We start from the raw sequence: 16,713 nt of genomic DNA on the forward strand, positions 1-16,713 counted from the left end.
GGAAAAAAAGCCGAGGCTGTGCAAATGGTTGAAAAAATTTAGAAGAAATTCATTATGTAAGCGTGTGGCTGTTCTGGGGAAAGCCAAAGCCAAGTCCTAAACGGATGTTGGTGATATATTCAATGAGTACATTCTATAGAAAAAATACAGGTACAAAGGGATTGAGCAGGCGATGGAATGTAAACGGAGAGACGGGCAAGAGAGTTGTGGCGGTAATTGTACATCGGCAGGCTGGGAGCGAACGTGAGTAGTAAAGCTGCGCTGTGCGTTGTAGCAGAGAAACACAAATGTCCAGAGGCACGTTTTTTTACTAGTTTGGGATCATATGAGGATGACGGCGGCAGCGATCAAGGCTGCTCCGGCGACGAAGTAGTCGTGGCTGACTTCACGTGCAAAGCCTGCGGCAGCCGAGTACGTGGACGGTGCAAGCGGCATCGAGTCTGAATTGGTGGTCGAGGCTGAGGCTGTGTCGGTCACCGAGAGGGACACCAGGAGGAGGACGTTGAGGAGGCCGGAACACTGCATGGCTGCTGATTCGATCTGTATTCCTGTCGACGATGGGAGGCACGTATGGGGCGGGCAGACTGCTGGACTACACACGCAGAAGAAGCAAGTAACTGCAAAACCAGCAGAGAAAGAAGGCCCACCAGCAAGCGCAAGAAAGCATACGTCGGAGAAGCAGTCGAAGCCCCCACACCTCCACGTCCAAGCTGCGTCTATGACAGACACCGATAATGGGACAGAAGACGTGAACGCACAGCCCGGCAACAGAACACCGTCCCCGGAAATCTGCCCTCGCAGGCGGAGGGCTCCATCTGGGGCGCAGGGGAAAAGAAGGGGCGGGGCCCGGCGGCCAAAGCGTGTCCTGAACCACCTATGCAGATCTACGCAAACATAAACACTCGTGGCCGTGGTCCTTGTCCATCCACGACGGTATGTAGGCGCAGGGATCACCGAGCCCCGTCCACTGGCGGCGTTCCTGCTCAGCCTCTCTTCCCCGGCGGCAGATAAGAGCTTTCCTGCGGCCCACGACCTCGCCACGGCTGGGCTAAGTCGATCGGCCTCACGCACTGTTCGTGGGCCCCGGCTGGCTAACGGTGCACAGGCCTGGGGGGTAAGCTCAGGACCGGTGTTTACAGACGGCAAGGCGACGGCAAAGACGGGGGTGGGGTTGTTGAAGCGGACATGAAGGTGCCCTTGCGTGGCACACTGCTAACTAGCCCATCCTGTTGGATAGCCGAGACTATTCTCTGGACTTTGCAAGGTCCTCGCCCCTGGTTTCAGCTCCAGAATTCTGTCTTTCCACGATGTCGCCCTATAGGAAGGAGGTGAAAGGCGACTTCGCTGCTGGAGCGGCAAGCACTCTCCCTGTGGCGTCTGCAAACGAAGGCTCGTCTTCGAACAGGCGATTCAGCAGCAGCGGGAACGAAGCGGGCTCCTCCGGCATGAAAAAGGGGGGCTCGAGAAACAGGTCATCGCAAAACCACTCCAAACGCAGCGCCAAGGCGAAGAACAGCAGCAGCAGCAGTGGACGGTTGAACGGGAACGACAAGCAGCAGCTGGTAGACGACTCCGACGACCTCCTTTCGATGATCAAGTCGTCGTCTAAGAAAGGAATGGACATCAGCCACCTGCTGACGTACAACTATTCGAAAGAGCCGACCCCGTACGACGACGAGAGCCACAGCGGCGCCGGCAACGGGTACAGAAACGACCGAGGACGCACGTCGAGGCAGAGAAAGAAGAAGAGGTCGGCAGGGTCGGACATCCATTTGTCCGGTCTGAGCTACATCAACGCAAACTACAAGTTCATCGTGAGACCGGGCGGCGACTACAAGCTGCAGCTCCTGGACCCGAACTTGCCGCTCGATATCAACGACGTTGTGCGGGTGGCGGTGAAACAGAACGACTACCACTGCCCCATCTGCATGGGCGACGACTTTGTGGCGCCCAGAATGACAAGGTGTGGCCACATCTTCTGCTACCCATGTCTCTTGAGCATGTTTGACAACGTGAAACATGACAAAACGAAAACGTCCATCGGAAACATGCACAACCCTTCGATCTTCTGTCCATTGTGTTCCGAGGTGATCAAGGAGAAATTTGTGCTGTTACCTGTCTTGATTGAGCCATTTGACGGCTCCACCCCTAAAGTGGAGCCGGAAACAGATGTCAACCTTTCTCTCATGCACAGAGGAAGTTCAAAGATATACTCGCAGCCCGTGTCGAATTTCTATCAGTTCAAGGGCTTCAAGGGCAGCATTCCGTGGATCAGCAAAAGCTGCACGCCGCTGAACTACAAGCAGTACTCGCCGTATGTTTCCAACACCCGGTTGATGATGTGCGACTCTGAGTTTATAAAAGCGTGTTTTCAAAAGGAGATCGACGACTTGATGACACAAAAACTACTGGACCATGAAATGTATGGCGACCCAGGGATTTTTTACGACATAGCAGCCAGCAACATCAAAGAAAACATAAAGTCCTTGGCGGTCGACTCTGCGGTGGATGGTCCACAACCAATCTGCGAAAAGGAAGTGGAGAGCCATTTATCAAATATCTCACTTTCCAGCTCTTCCGAGGTCAACTTACCATCTTTCAAAGACAATTACTATTACTACGAGTGCACTACCAATTCTCATATACACTATTTCCTTTCACCTCTAGATGTCCAAGTCATCAATTCATTATTTAGCCTCCCAGATATAAAGAAACTAGGCACAGAACAATTAGCGCTCAACCCAGCTTATAACATGCCATTGAATTTGAAAGTCTACCTCGAAAATATCGACTCCGAAGAAGGAAAAGTGACTCCTGAGCTCGTCAGTAAGTACCCCTTCTTGGGTAACTTACCATATGGCGCTGAACTCGGGTTTTTGGAAATCGATTGGTCTAAATTTGATGCCTCCTTTATTCCAAAAGACTACAATGAGGCAGATGAAGAACCAATCGAAGAACAGAAGAGGAAGCTTAGATACCCTTCTCAGATCCCTCAGTATATACGGAAACAACTTCAGAATCGAACTCGAGAAATAAACAACAAAAGGTTGAACGAGGAGCGTGCTCGTGTTCGTGGCGAGTTGAGAAGAGAAAAAGAAACATTAGAGATTTTCAACGAGAGCAATACTCGCAATATGAAGCAGGATGATGATGAAGACCTTATTGACACATTGATCAGTACTAGACAAAAAAACAAGCAATTTGTTCATATTGATACCATTAACACCATGCCTTTCTTGAAAGGCACTTCGAACAGCTTTGATTTATTGGCAACTGATAGTGATGAAAATAACGAGTTCAATGACATGGGTACTGAAGGCAGTAGCTCAAATCCAGCTTTCACGATGACAACAAAAAAGTCTGTGTGGGGAACACATGTTCCAATAGTTATAGATCCTGAAGAAGAAGCGCTTCGGGAAGAAGAAACACGGCAGTTTGAAGAAATGTTACGTAGAGCAAAAGATCAGGCAGTGGAGTCCAATGTCAGTAAAGGCAAGAAAGGGAAAAAGGGAAGGAGAGTGAAAATGGTTCCTCTACCTTTATAAGCTTTCATTGTTTTTGAAAACATCTAAAATGCCAAAGCTACAAACAACACAACTTGAACTAAAAGGACATAAAAAAACCGTGTTTTAGCAGGCACTGACCTCCACTATGCCATTTATCATAGTAGGTGTGGCTCCATTACATTTTCTCTAGTTTTCCTAAGATTTGTATATCCACTGGTCCATAAATTTACTCTATAGCATGTAATGAAGCATATTGAAAAACACGAAGTAGCGTTTTCATCCGAAAAAAACTTGATGTAACGCTTCCAGAGGCTTTTTGTTTGAGCTCATAGTTTTAATTCTCCTCTAAACCCTCTGTTGCAAAGAGTATCTGATAAAGGACGTTATATTATTATGTTGCTTAAAGGTAGTGTTTTGAATCGCAGTATCTTGCCGAAACGAATATGGTCAAATGGCTGCTTGAAAAGGTCAATATCTAGCTCAGCCCCGGCAAATACCAAATACGATAAAAAGAAAAGCACGGTTAAGGGGAAGTCTCGTCCGAAGGAACTTAGCTATGAGCAAGAATCTGAGCACTATCTCTTGAAGGAGTTGAAAAAAGAAGACGCAAAATACAATGCTAGAAATCAACAGACCTCTAACATAGTTAAACAGTTTGCAGACGTTTTGAACTTATATGGGCTAAAAATCGTGAGTGCTCCATTGCGTGGGCACACAAATCTCCCCTACGATTATATACATCTTTCCAAAAAATCAAACCAATACTCAACTGACATCCTTCTGGATACTCGATGCACCGGTATAAATGATGCTCAGCTAGTTGTTACCGATGAGACAAATGAATCTCAGGTTTTATTCTTGAACGGAAATTTCACGAGAGAAAGAGGATTTGTTTTTTATTCTGCCATGATAATCGACACAAAGGAGATAGGGAAAAGCTCAAGTGAGGTATGCCATGCTATATGCTCTGCAGAAGAATGGATATTTCGAGCGTTGAACAACTTTTATGAGAAAAAAATTGATATAGATCATCCGGAAGTTGCAAGATTCTTAACATTTCAGCATGAGGAATGCAATATACCCGATTTGACCGGTTCCATGCTGGTTGATGCTCTCTTACACTACACAATCACCGACCTTATCAATAAAAATCCAGAAGAATTTGCTAGTCTTAATTCTATCTTAGATATGCTTGTGTCATATTGCCATGATTCAGCCTATGGTAATTGGATACAGTGTTTTAAATCATTTATAAATTCCAAATAGGTTGTAACATCTAGTACGTATTGTTTCTAGATGTCTGCTTCGGCCGTATTATAGTAAAAACCAACAGAAAAACTCAAGGTACTTCAACGTGCTCCAATGATTAACTTCCCAAGTGTGCCTTAACTTTTAGCGATATTTGAAAAATCCTGACACGTTATTTCTTCGGATTCCTCTGTCAGAGCTTCCCTATTGTATAAACAATTATTATAAGAGCAAATTTCTATGAGAAAGCAAACACCAATGACGGGTCTAACATCGGATAAAGAGTCTAACGAGTACGCTCTTTTAAGAGGCCCATCGCGTTACTACGTACATACTAACATTCAGTCGATGCAATCATGGCTTGGACTATCACTGACGGAACGCATCCATTTGGTGATTATGACGATCGCCGCCATTTTTGTTAGATTATACCAGATAGGAATACAAGATATTCCAAGCTCAAGAGAATCTCAATATGCTTTAATGATTAATAATTATTTCACGGGAGAGTTTTTCATTGATTATAATCCACCATTGGCCGGTTTGTTCTATACAGCTCTAGCCAGGTTTTTCGGTTATGATGCAAATTCATTAGATCAATTCTCGATTGGTGTACCCTACAAGCTTTTTCCATATTGCCAATTGCGAATTGTGAGTGCATTTTTAGGTGCAATATCTATCACTTTTGCTTACAAAACTCTAAGGTCTACCGGAGTTTCCCATTCCATTTCTTTATTTGGGTCATTTTTGATGATGATAGAGAACTCGATGATCACTGAAGAAAGAAGGATTTCTGACGATGGAGTTTTCATTTTCTTCATCTCGTTATTTCTCTCAAATCAAAAGATTGCAGAGGTCAAAGAAAAGTTTACTGTTGGTTGGTTTATTCACCTTTTCATTGCTTCTTTATCTTTAGGCTTAGTATTAAGTACTCATTGGACTGGAGTATTTATTTTCACTTATGCATTTGTGTCAGTTGTTATTGAATCTTGGGCTTTAGTGGAGGACATTAATGTCAGGTTCAAGTATGTGTGGGCTAACTTGATTGTGAAATCGCTTTCTTATTTCACAATATCGTTAACAATTTATTTGGCAGTTTTCAAAGCTCATTTTGATCTCTTGAGCAAAAAAGGTCCAGATTATAACAAGTTATCCCCTAGATTCCAGCATTCACTAGAAAACAACCACTTGGAAGACATTTTTTCAAATGTCAACTTCAATGCAGGAGTCATGTTTCGCCACTATAAAAGCGGGAAATATCTACACTCCCATGAAGACTATTATAGGTCATCTAATCATCAGCAAGTCACACTAATGGATAATTTTGATGAATTAAACAATCTTTTCAAAGTCATCCGCGTTGATGATGAATCTGAGGCAATACCAGCGTCATCAATATTGGCACCTTGGCGAGTCAGATTGAAGCACGAAAGTACAAACTCATCCCTTGTTATTGACAAGGATCACAAACCTCCTTTATCCGAACAGGAGTATAACTTCCAAGTTACTACAGATCATAACTTTGGAACTAGCGATGACCACACGAATAGATATTCCTTTCTATTGAAAATGGCGATTGATCATTGCAAAGGCGATGATGCCAGATATGCCTTGCGTGCCTTGGATTCAGTTTTCCAAATTTATAACGAAGAAGCTGGTTGTTACCTATTGGGAACTCCACTTGTGCTACATGAGGGTTTTGCTGAGGGCCAAGATGAAGTGATTTGTATTCAAGAGCCAAGCTACGAAGCTTCTTTGTGGTATATTGACTGGAACGATCATCCCGAATATGCGCCAAACAAAAAACGGGTAGCGTTTGATCCAATCACGTTTTGGCAGAAGTTGATTGAGATTCATCTCTACATATTAAACAAGCTATATTTGGGTAATGGTTATACCGATGAAACTGTTTCATCCGTTGGTGATCTAGTGCTCCTGAAAACAGGATTTGTTCATTGGGTTGATACCGTGAGCCATTCTGTGATTTATTTGCTTGGTAATTTCATAATTTATTATATGATTGTTAGCTCGGTTGGGATTTATGGACTCTTCAAAGCATACCAACTTTTAACATTTAACCCATTTCAAGCTTCTGCCTCACTCGACAGCTCCAACTACAAGTATGACCACAAAACATTGGATTATGTGATCTTGTATTTTTTACTGCTTATTCCTCTGTCATTTATCAAGATTGATTTATATTTGTTCAACTATTTACCAGCACTGTTTGTTGGCATCCTAATAGTTGCCCAATTATTTCAATGGGGCCACGAGAAAGCTCCCAAGCTTACATTCTTTTTTATGGCCTTTTTTTCTATTCTTTCATTTTTGGCGTATGTGAAGTTCTCCCCTCTCATCTATGGTCTCCAATGGACACACGAAAAGTGCTTGAAAATGATGGTGTCTCCAGATTGGGATCGTGTTTTGTGCGGTGCGTATCAAAGTTCGGAGTAGGATATCTCACTGCTGCTCCCCTTTTCTAGGCACAGGGTGAGGTTATTGTTTGTCTCTCTTTCTCTGTATACTTTGATGTGTATAGCCTAGACTAATTTACTTTCAGAATTAATCTGTAACGATCTGTTGCTATCTATAAACGAGTAATCCACCGATTAATTATCTTGCTATCTAGATATTTTGCATTTTTTTTAGAGCCTAATTAGAGTGTACTGGATCATGTTCGCAGTACACACTGGAAAAAAACTCCACCAAATACCAGAAGATCATGGTAGATACAACACCAGCTCACCAAAGCACCAGGAGATTAACAATTACAGATTTGTAGATTGTATTGGGCGGGGGAATTTTGGAGATGTTTACAAAGCGTACGATTTACGGTTGCAAAAAAATGTAGCCATCAAGGCAATCAATATTGAGCACAGTGACGACGAAATCCCTGTGTTATTACAGGAGATCAATTTGCTCAGGTCACTTCGGAACCCAAATATCACCAATTGGTACAAGACTTTTATCATCGATGTCACGATGTTTATTGTAATGGAGTACTGTAGCGAAGGAAGTTGTTCAGATTTACTTAAATTCAATAGAAACAGTCTCGAAGAAAGTGTTCTATCGTACATTATGAAAAACGTTCTTGAAGGTTTAAAGTACTTGCATAGCTTGAACATCATCCATCGGGATATCAAGGCAGCAAACATCTTGATCGCCAAGGGTAATGTAATCAAATTGGCTGATTTTGGAGTCAGCGGCCAACTGAATGGCAATACGGGAAGAAAGACTTTTGTTGGCACGCCGTACTGGATGGCCCCCGAAATAGTAACCGATTGTAAGTCGTTGAAAAAAGACCGTGAAAACCTTGAAAGAAGATTGATTGAGAACGGTCTTGGAAAGAGGACTCTATATAAACTATGGAGAAAGAAGATTCAGCAAGACAACATGAATGAGAGTTTCAAGCTTATGAACCAGACTAAACATGAGGAGGACAACCACTTAAAGGATGAAAACGGGTTGGTTGACGATTTGGACGATGTAGAATACGACGAGAAAGTAGATATCTGGTCTCTCGGCATCACGTTGATTGAACTCGGAACGGGAAAAGTCCCAAACAACGACAAGGAACCACTCAAGGCACTATTTGAGATCCCGAAAATGGAGCCTCCCCGAGTTCCAAAGAACTCCAGCTACTACATGAAGGAATTTGGGGTGGCCTGCTTGTGCAAGGATCCCGTGATGCGTCCGAGCGCCGCAGAGCTCTTGAAGTTCAAGTTCATCAACAAGAACAAGCTCAAGGCAAACGACTTGTCCGTTTTGTCCGGACACAGCAGCAAGATCAAAAAGAAGAGACCCAAGTTCGAGCTCAATTTGGAGAGCGTCAACTACGGCCCCGAGCTCGACTGGGACTTGAGCGTCGACAATGTGGATAAGGCGAACCAGTCCGACACGCCCGACAAGGCGTCTGGTTTCTACAAACAGCCGAACAGAAACATCGAGTCTGTTCCGCCCGACGCTGCCAGCGTTGTTGGGTCTGAGTTTGAGCACGTCGAGGAGGCTCTCGAGCGTGCCAGCAACGGCTCCGTCGACGTGGACGCCCACCGCGGCGGAGAGGACGACGACGAGGACAGCTCGGAGGAGGAGAACACGTTCGCCAACTCCTTTTTCGGCAACAACCCACCGCCGGTGAGACAGACGGCCGATACATCTCCGCTTGTCGGTGGCAACGGCCACGGCCACCCCCGGTCCGACGACGACTTCTTCTACGACGAGCGGGCCGCCGCCATCAGCAGCCAGCGGATCCGCGAGATCATCAAGACCGCCGGCGACAACCTCTGTCGGGCCAGCAAGCCTGCCGATGATGCCGCTGGCGCTCGGGAGGCTCTTATCAAGAAGGCTCTGGCATCTCTGGGCCTTCTCCAACAGGCTCTTGTTGATCTCCGGCACTGCAACGAGGGCGCCGCCAACGAGATCTGCCGGAGGCTCGGCGAAGCGAGTGCTCTGTAACAGGTCATTGTCCCCGTGCTGACGTCAGCCGCCCCAATACTGCTGCGATGGCGATACGGCGTGCCGGAGGCAGGCGGTCAGGCCAGGAGGGACCGGTAGGGTGGGAGTGGTATAAAAGAGAGAGAAAAGGCGTCTGCTGCCTCTGGAGACGGCGGTGTGTGGGTGCTGCTGGGTCCTGATGTTGTTTGGCAGATGTGGATATATCCTAGATAGGCTAAGTATATATACGCAAGAAAAAGCAAAAGAAAAATGCATGCTAGAGACTGGTTGTTGGCGTTCATCGGAGTATTTCTCCCATTTCTCCCCGTGGCACTCAAGCGGGGGGTATGCTCTGCAGACTTCTGGATCAACATCGCCTTGTGCTTGCTCGGGTTCTTACCGGCGTTAATTCACTGCTGGTACATCATCTCGTGCTACCCTTACGAGTCGTCGAGCTCGTACAGGGGGGTGACGCTGCCGGGGCGGGAGCCTCATGGATACGGCGCAGTGTCGGTCTGAGTTGGCGGCTTACGCAGATACGTTGGGGTTTGTGGGTCTGGGCAGATGTCCATGTGTACGTTTAGTTACTGGGGTTCGGCGGCTGTAGGCCCACCCGCCGTGGAACACTTCCTTTTTATATCTTCAATAATATATCACATGCGTCTTGGTAAGTGGCAGTAGCAACCGTCTGTTTTCTCGCAGAGAAAAAGTGACGGGAGATGGGAAGATAAAAAGAGCGGCTGGCTGGCTGGCGGGCGGTACAAAGTCGATGAGCCTTCAGGCCTCTTTCTTCTCCAACACCGTCTGTGCAGCTCTTCCAACTTGCCGTCCAGGCGACAGTAAATCGCCAATGGTTTCCCTGTACGCCAGGAGAGGAGATGAGACCGAGCTGGAGGCACGGCTCTCCGTGGACCTCGATCCAAACAGCAGCAGCAGCAGCAGAAACGCAGCAGCCACCAGCATAGCATATTTGCCGCCGTTCAGCAAGCCTTTGACTGTACGAATGGAACCACCGTTTTTCTTCAGACCTCCCGTAGTGGTCGGCCTCGTCTAGACACCGAATCTAACACCCCCCTCCTCTTCTGCAGATACGTATCGCCATAACCTTCGACGGGGTCTTGCTATGCCCGGAGAACACGCCAAACCTCTTTAACACATTGAAGCAGATGATGGAAGCCTCGAACATCTGGGACCGGTTGTGCTTCAGGAAGATGATCTTCAGCGGCAGCAGAGACAGCAACACCACGTTTGGGATCGACCTCCACGACGAGTTGTTCGACGTGGCCACAATCAACGACCTGCTTCTTTCGTCCTCCGAGCAGGTGAGCTTGAACAGCTTGCAGACAGAAGTGGTGAAGTCAGTTGACATTGACGTGCACGTGCACAACACGAACGGTTTCAAAGAAGCATGGATCTTGGGCAGTTCAATAAAGGATTTGAACTTCATCTTTTTCCAGTGCTTTTTGAAGCTAGAGGCGCATCTGCCGTTGCTCTTCAACTACATCTCCAGATCGACGTACCTTGCAACCAAGAACGTCATTCCGCCAATCGTCGCGTCGTGCTTGAAGAGCAACGAGACGTACATGATTGAGCAAAGAAGTGTCTTGGCCGGCATCATCAAGTCTTTGTGCCACTGTCCAACGTGGATCGAGAGCGTGCACTTGTGGGACCGTTCCAAGTTGAAGAGGGAGTTTTCCAAAGAAGACGGCTTTTCCGTCACGTGGTTCTACCCCTTTTACGACACAACCGGCAATCACGCCTCCTTGTAGTTGTACCTTAGTTTCTCCAGCTCGTCTATAGCTTGGCTTATCTGGCTATTGTCGGTGTGCAGGTCCAAAATACAGATGCCGAATAGAATGGGGAGGACATAGAGCAGGTCTGCTCTAGCGTTGACCCTGAACCACACAAATTTCACAACTGTGGACATTGAATAAAAGGCAAGGTTGGAAAGAAGGAACCGTGTGTTGAGCAGGATCGGCAGATGCGTCCTGTCGATCCCGTAGATCGTGCTGTACGCCATGATAGAGGGGGAAAAGAGCATGATGCACGCCAAAGCACTGAACGTCACGTTCGAGCCCTTACGATAATACGGTACCGTAACAAGCACCATATTGATCACAAGCAAGAGCACGAGGTAACACCTGAAGATGACTTTTGCCTCCTTTGAGTGGGTCGAACCTGCCCTCCGTTTCAGGGTGTTGATGATTTCTTCCTGTCTAAAACTGTCGATGGGAAGGTCATCGTCTTCTTCAAAATCTAATCGCAGATCCCTATACTTAGCATGCTGGACCCTTCTGAGACGTGGCATTGGTTACTGGCAAGTCATATCGGATACCAGCTGCAAATTTGTGACATGAACTACTTGTCTGCCTACTAATCCTGCTTTATTGTTGAATCCCAAAATCCAAAATCCTCTCTTTGTATCTTGGGCACGCGCTCTCACTGAGGAAGGGGAATGTGTATTTCAAATTCATTTCACCCTATTTACACACACTACGTTGACACCGTCCTTACGTGTCAGTCAAAGTATTCAAAGAGAGAGACTTTTTTAGATAGGCCAATTGTGTTTTGTGGGCTTCTGCAAATACGTTTTCACCTGTTGCATGCTTCGGCGAACTAGCGTGTGGCCCAGCTTAGCCCATGCGCCCCGACTTGTTGCTAGCGGAACAACCCCGCTGAAGCGCCGCCTTGTGCGGCCACTCATAGAGGACAGGCCGACGTGATGGGGACCCTGCTAGATGTGGCCGTCCCAAGGTACATGGAACAATACCCGGCTCACACCGGGAACTCTGCATCGTGCTAGAGCGGTTTCGTGGGACGTTTTGAACTCTTGTTGGTTTCCTCTCGGAAAGTGCTTGCCAGTTGATCCGATGCACCCATCCTGACTCTTGTTCGCCAGACGCCAGATTGCTGCCATGGTCCAGTCCAGACTTCCGACCAGAGAGCCAGACGGCGTCTGGCCAAAGTATCAGTGCTTTTACGGATTATACCCCGCACACCTAGTTCTATTATCCCTTTTCCTGCTGTTCTCCACATGTCTGTTCTTGCAATCCAGTTTGTTGTGTGCAGACTGCCATTGCAGTCGTCTCCTAGTCTAGGTCGTGGTGTCGGTTTTGCCACTGTTTGCAGAGCCGACCATTAGGGGGTCTCACAGAAGGAGTGCCGTGTCCGACGGGAGTGTACTCTTTTCGGACCAACTCGAAACTAGACCCTACCATCGTGATCCCAGCTCGACTAAGGAGTTTTCGAGCCATTACGCACATCATCAGTTGCAAGACATCACGACCCCCCTTCTGTTTCCAGAAGACTGTCTCCGACTGTCTTTTCTTTGGATCCGAGCCGCAAGCCGTCCGAGGATGCAGAACCAACACCGGAGTACAGAGCGGATGCCACACGAGATCCGTGTTCTGAGTTGGGCTTGCAGGAAGGTGAGATCTGCGCAGGAATCTTCCACCTCATCACAATGGCCTTCGGACACACGGAGCTACCAGCGGGTCACGTTCTCGCAGCATGTCGCTTTCGCACCGTCCAGCAGAGAGTATACTTCCCCGGTCATCGTCCAGAGAAGGAGAAAGATCAAGAAGCCGGAGCACCTTTCTGGTGTTTGAGGAGCACCGAAGTAGGACCATCCCAGTGTTCGGGCCGGCGGTAGCCGGCTCTAGCCGAGCAGGATTGGATCAATGCTTTTGCACCATCGTTGGTCGAGTATGACGAAACGGTAGCAATGAGTCAAACGGCTCCACATTTCTTCTACTCACGACGTTGCTGGCTGAGGGAACGGCGCTTCTGCATGTGACAGTGGGTCTTATCTGTCTCTTGTACTACGCTCGACGGCCAACACGCCAGGTGTTTTTCCTCGAAGCCTGCCTTCCGAAGCAAAACTACAGGCCGCCCCAGAAGGTCTCTGCAGAACCCACGGCACACTATTTGGCCTCTTTTCCACCCGGTACGTAATACCGGCCTTGGTTGCCGACACCCTCTTATCTTCAATCCCCTATCTCCTTGGATCCTGAAATACTAACCGCCCCTCATCCGTCTCCGGCTGTCCCAAAACGGCAAGTCCCCGCCGCCTTAGCTATTTTCCCGTCTGTCGCGGAAGCCAGGTGAGTCAGAGAGAAGCGCAGTTTGCGACTGTGACTGCGACTGCCAGGGTATTTACAGAGAAGTATAAGACGGGAAGAAGCCGTTTGCAGGACACGTTGTACTTGTTGCCAGGACCGCCCAAGACAGTTGGTCTCTGTATAATCAAGACAAAGCTAGCCAAACAAGAAGTTAGCAAAAACAAACATGGTCAAGGACTTATCGCACCTCCTTTCGGAGGAATCTAAGGGTAGAAAGCCTTCCCCTTTGAAGTCAGCATTCAAGTACTACGGTAAGGAAGACATTGTTTTCCTCGGCGGAGGACTTCCACTTGCTGATTACTTCCCATGGGAGAAAATTGTGGCTTACTCTCCAGAACCTCCTTTCGAGGACGGTATTGGAGCCCAACCTTCGGTCACGGGTAAATCCACCATTTCCGAGGTGCACAAGCACAAGGTCGAGGAGTTTGACATCCCGCTCGCCAGATCTCTTCAATACGGCCACACCCAAGGTAACCCTGAGCTCATTGATTTCCTTAAGGAACACACAAAGATGATCCACAATGTTCCATACGAAGAATGGGACCTTTGTTTGACCATCGGTAACACCCAGTCTTGGGAAGCTTGTATCAGAAGTTTCTGCAACCCAGGCGACTCCATCTTCATTGAGGAATACACCTTCCCATCCGCAGTTGAAACGGCCAGAAACTTGGGTGTCAACTTCGTTCCTATGAAGATGGACGCTTTCGGTATCATCCCATCGGCGCTTGCAGAACTACTTGAAAACTGGGACAAATCCAAGCCACTTCCAAAGCTCTTGTACACTATCTGCACAGGTCAGAACCCTACAGGCTCTTCCCTAGGCTACGAAAGAAGAAAGGAGCTCTACGACCTTGCATGTAAGTACGATTTCGTTATCATTGAAGATGAGCCATATTACTTCCTACAGATGACGGAATACCAATCTGGAAAGGAAGAAGAAATCAAAACTCCTTCCCACGAAGAGTTCTTGAAGTCTCTTGTCAAGTCTTTTATTTCCATGGACACAGAGGGAAGAGTTCTTCGTTTAGACTCCTTCTCCAAAGTCTTGGCCCCAGGAACAAGAGTCGGATGGATCGTTGGTCAAGCTGCGCTGTTGGAGAGATTTGTGCGTCTACACGAAGTCTCCATCCAGGCACCTTCCGGTTTTTCTCAAACGATCGTCCAGGCCTTGTTGGGCAGATGGGGCCAGTCTGGTTACGTCGACTGGTTGATCGCAATGAGAAAGGAATACTCAATCAAGAGAGATTTTACTATAAAATGCTTGGAAAAGTATATGCCAAAGGAGGTTGTCTCTTGGACCCCTCCTATTGCCGGTATGTTCTTCACCATCTTGCTGGACGCATCGAAGCACCCAGATTTTGCTACCAAGTACGACAGTGACCCACTTAAGGTCGAGGATGCCGTCTACGAACAGGGTTTGAAGGACGGTTGCTTGATGATCCCAGGGTCCTGGTTTGTTGCTCCAAACAGAAAGAACACATCAGGCACCACTTTCTTCTACAGAGGTACCTACGCTGCAGTACCATTAGACACCTTGGGTGTTGGTTTGGAAAGATTCGCCAAGGCCGTAAAGTCAGAATTCGGTTTATAAGTTTCATTTAGAATATATATTTGTCATAATTATATATAACACATTAGAATCCTCCTATATTATTATTTTGGGTCACGTTGCTTTTTTTGTTTCCTTCCGTTTTTAACTTTTTAGATTTTATATTAAGAATTTAACTATACAAAATAAGTTATTTAGATTTGAGTGACCTTAAGGGTTGGTGGCAAAGCTTGGACAAGCTTCTTGGCCTTACCTTCGTCGTTAACGATCAAGGTGTACAAGTTCTTGGTACCTCTGACCTTGAACTTGGTTTGGTTGACCTTCTTACCGTTAGACTTGACGATGGTGTGTGACTTGATGGTAGCGGTCTTAACGTCAGATCTTCTTGCTAATTCGACGAATTGCTTGATGTCAGTGATTTCTCTCTGCAGAAAAAAAATGGAAAAGGGAATGAAAAATATAGTTAGTAATTTGTTTTCTATTATCTTGAGGAAGATCCAGGAAAAAAAGGGACGTAATCCAAGGCCAGTACTGCAAGGCCCTTTGTGGACTTTATTTGATCTTTGCCAGGTTGTTCCATTGCAGCCCTATTGCCACTTGTCTTGAAGCGTCATAACTTATAGCTGAAACATGTCTTCCTTGATTCTGCTGTTCGATCACCTATCGCTACTGAACATCAGCATCTTTTTTGCACCCTCTGAGCGGTAGCCTATGTCTTGAAGAGTTGGTAAGAATGCATCAAGATTCCTTTTGTCTCATCCCTTGACCCTAGCACCTATCTACTCTCGTCTCTCATTTCCCGTATCCTGGTTTCCCTGAATTCGAACGTGGTGTGTAATGTATGGTACTTACAGCCATTTTGATATGTGTGTATTCGGTTACCCTTCTACTTTTTCCTTTTCGTATGACCTTTAACTGTCTCTTTCGTTAATACATCCTGCAATATCTCTGTGAAAATTCAAGCGTGAGGAGTCTGTGTGTGTGAGTGTCTGTGTGTGAGCACACGGAGCGAAAACGGGCTGCCAGCGAGAAAGAGCGCGTGCGTGAGGCCGAGCTTGCAAGGGCTAAAAACCCTCTGCTCACGCACGTGACATTTGATATTGGTATTGCAAGAAGGGGCTACATGAATATGCACGTTATAGATATCGGTCAGCTACTTGAAGAAGCTCAAGGGCGTTATGTACTCATACCAGCTACGCAAAGGAGTAAAGAAGACATGGTTACGACAGGGAAATGTTCAAGAAGAGAGTATTGAAGAAGAGCTCCTCTAGAAGGATTAAAGAAGACCAGGATGTGCTGCAGGGTACCAGTGACGCCACTGCCAACTTGAGCACGGACGTGAAGTCCGACGGTGGCGAAAAAGCTGCTGAGTTACCAGACAAGGCACCAGTGGCCGATACAAGCGACAATAACGACAAAGACAGTGATGACACAAAGACAGACCCAAAAACTGGAAGCAGAGTGTCATCTAAAGGTCCTATATTCAGACCGGATACTATGGTTGAAGAGCAATATCATCAGCTTCGCAAGAACGAAAAGCTTTTATCAGAGTCGAAGTACGCGCAGAAAAGGGATAGAGATGGTGACAAACTATACTCTGGAATGATATCACACAAATCGAAAAAAGATGAGTTAGTGAAACCCTCCAGCACACATGTCAGACAGAACTACATCATGGACTACCAAGCTGATGTGTGCAAGGATTTCCTCAAAAATGGTTACTGTGGATTTGGTGACACATGCAAATTCTTGCACTACAGAGAGGAGTTCAAAAAAGTTGATGGGCCAGAGGTTAAAGAGTGGGAAGCTGCTGCTAAAAGGCGAAAGAAGTTCTGAAAAGGAGATTCAGCTTTTT

The 16,713-nt window shown here is 46.7% G+C and overlaps 10 protein-coding genes across 10 annotated transcripts; 8 read left to right on the forward strand and 2 right to left on the reverse strand.

Annotated features, from left to right (window-relative positions):
• Positions 1-98: 98 nt before the first annotated feature.
• On the reverse strand, positions 99-889 carry PICMEDRAFT_17033 (hypothetical protein). Its single transcript, XM_019161437.1, has one exon. The coding sequence runs from the start codon at positions 523-525 to the stop codon at positions 322-324; it is 204 nt and encodes a 67-aa protein (XP_019016867.1). The 5' UTR covers positions 526-889; the 3' UTR covers positions 99-321.
• A 418-nt stretch (positions 890-1,307) lies between these two features.
• Positions 1,308-3,545, forward strand: PICMEDRAFT_73263 (hypothetical protein; the record flags this gene model as incomplete). Its single annotated transcript, XM_019164427.1, has 1 exon — positions 1,308-3,545. The coding sequence occupies one exon, from the start codon at positions 1,308-1,310 to the stop codon at positions 3,543-3,545; it is 2,238 nt and encodes a 745-aa protein (XP_019016868.1).
• Positions 3,546-3,899: 354 nt separating this feature from the next.
• On the forward strand, positions 3,900-4,772 carry PICMEDRAFT_12214 (hypothetical protein; the record flags this gene model as incomplete). The annotated part of the gene is made up of 1 exon (XM_019159899.1): positions 3,900-4,772. The coding sequence occupies one exon, from the start codon at positions 3,900-3,902 to the stop codon at positions 4,770-4,772; it is 873 nt and encodes a 290-aa protein (XP_019016869.1).
• Positions 4,773-5,129: 357 nt separating this feature from the next.
• On the forward strand, positions 5,130-7,172 carry PICMEDRAFT_25113 (hypothetical protein; the record flags this gene model as incomplete). The annotated part of the gene is made up of 1 exon (XM_019162382.1): positions 5,130-7,172. A coding segment is annotated over one exon (2,043 nt), but the record flags the coding sequence as incomplete, so codon positions are not given.
• A 369-nt stretch (positions 7,173-7,541) lies between these two features.
• PICMEDRAFT_24760 (hypothetical protein) lies at positions 7,542-8,483 on the forward strand (the record flags this gene model as incomplete). The annotated part of the gene is made up of 2 exons (XM_019162366.1): positions 7,542-8,058; positions 8,245-8,483. Coding segments are annotated over 2 exons (756 nt in total), but the record flags the coding sequence as incomplete, so codon positions are not given.
• A 975-nt stretch (positions 8,484-9,458) lies between these two features.
• On the forward strand, positions 9,459-9,707 carry PICMEDRAFT_34378 (hypothetical protein; the record flags this gene model as incomplete). The annotated part of the gene is made up of 1 exon (XM_019162883.1): positions 9,459-9,707. The coding sequence occupies one exon, from the start codon at positions 9,459-9,461 to the stop codon at positions 9,705-9,707; it is 249 nt and encodes an 82-aa protein (XP_019016872.1).
• Positions 9,708-9,760: 53 nt separating this feature from the next.
• PICMEDRAFT_144806 (hypothetical protein) lies at positions 9,761-11,146 on the forward strand. The gene is made up of 2 exons (XM_019160394.1): positions 9,761-10,185; positions 10,277-11,146. Exons 1-2 carry the CDS (start codon positions 9,958-9,960, stop codon positions 10,955-10,957), a joined length of 909 nt encoding a protein of 302 aa, XP_019016873.1. The 5' UTR covers positions 9,761-9,957; the 3' UTR covers positions 10,958-11,146.
• Positions 11,147-13,475: 2,329 nt separating this feature from the next.
• Positions 13,476-14,900, forward strand: PICMEDRAFT_73266 (hypothetical protein; the record flags this gene model as incomplete). The annotated part of the gene is made up of 1 exon (XM_019164428.1): positions 13,476-14,900. One exon carries the CDS (start codon positions 13,476-13,478, stop codon positions 14,898-14,900), a length of 1,425 nt encoding a protein of 474 aa, XP_019016874.1.
• Positions 14,901-15,052: 152 nt separating this feature from the next.
• Positions 15,053-15,815, reverse strand: PICMEDRAFT_53506 (hypothetical protein; the record flags this gene model as incomplete). Its single annotated transcript, XM_019163169.1, has 2 exons — positions 15,711-15,815; positions 15,053-15,283 (listed from the first exon to the last, which is right to left on the reverse strand). The coding sequence occupies exons 1-2, from the start codon at positions 15,714-15,716 to the stop codon at positions 15,053-15,055; spliced, it is 237 nt and encodes a 78-aa protein (XP_019016875.1). The 5' UTR covers positions 15,717-15,815.
• A 238-nt stretch (positions 15,816-16,053) lies between these two features.
• Positions 16,054-16,694, forward strand: PICMEDRAFT_68556 (hypothetical protein; the record flags this gene model as incomplete). Its single annotated transcript, XM_019163507.1, has 2 exons — positions 16,054-16,634; positions 16,689-16,694. Exons 1-2 carry the CDS (start codon positions 16,092-16,094, stop codon positions 16,692-16,694), a joined length of 549 nt encoding a protein of 182 aa, XP_019016876.1. The 5' UTR covers positions 16,054-16,091.
• Positions 16,695-16,713: the final 19 nt, after the last annotated feature.

This window comes from Pichia membranifaciens (assembly GCF_001661235.1).
Source record: "Pichia membranifaciens NRRL Y-2026 unplaced genomic scaffold PICMEscaffold_4, whole genome shotgun sequence".
Taxonomy (NCBI): domain Eukaryota; kingdom Fungi; phylum Ascomycota; class Pichiomycetes; order Pichiales; family Pichiaceae; genus Pichia; species Pichia membranifaciens.

Excerpts from the sequence above, each read along its gene's own strand:
- PICMEDRAFT_17033 (XM_019161437.1), bottom strand. The coding sequence starts at position 525 with ATGCAGTGTTCCGGCCTCCTCAACGTCCTCCTCCTGGTGTCCCTCTCG.
- PICMEDRAFT_144806 (XM_019160394.1), top strand. The coding sequence starts at position 9,958 with ATGAGCCTTCAGGCCTCTTTCTTCTCCAACACCGTCTGTGCAGCTCTT. Across the intron at positions 10,186-10,276 it reads CGTTCAGCAAGCCTTTGACT|ATACGTATCGCCATAACCTT; the intron begins GTACGAATGGAA and ends CCTCTTCTGCAG.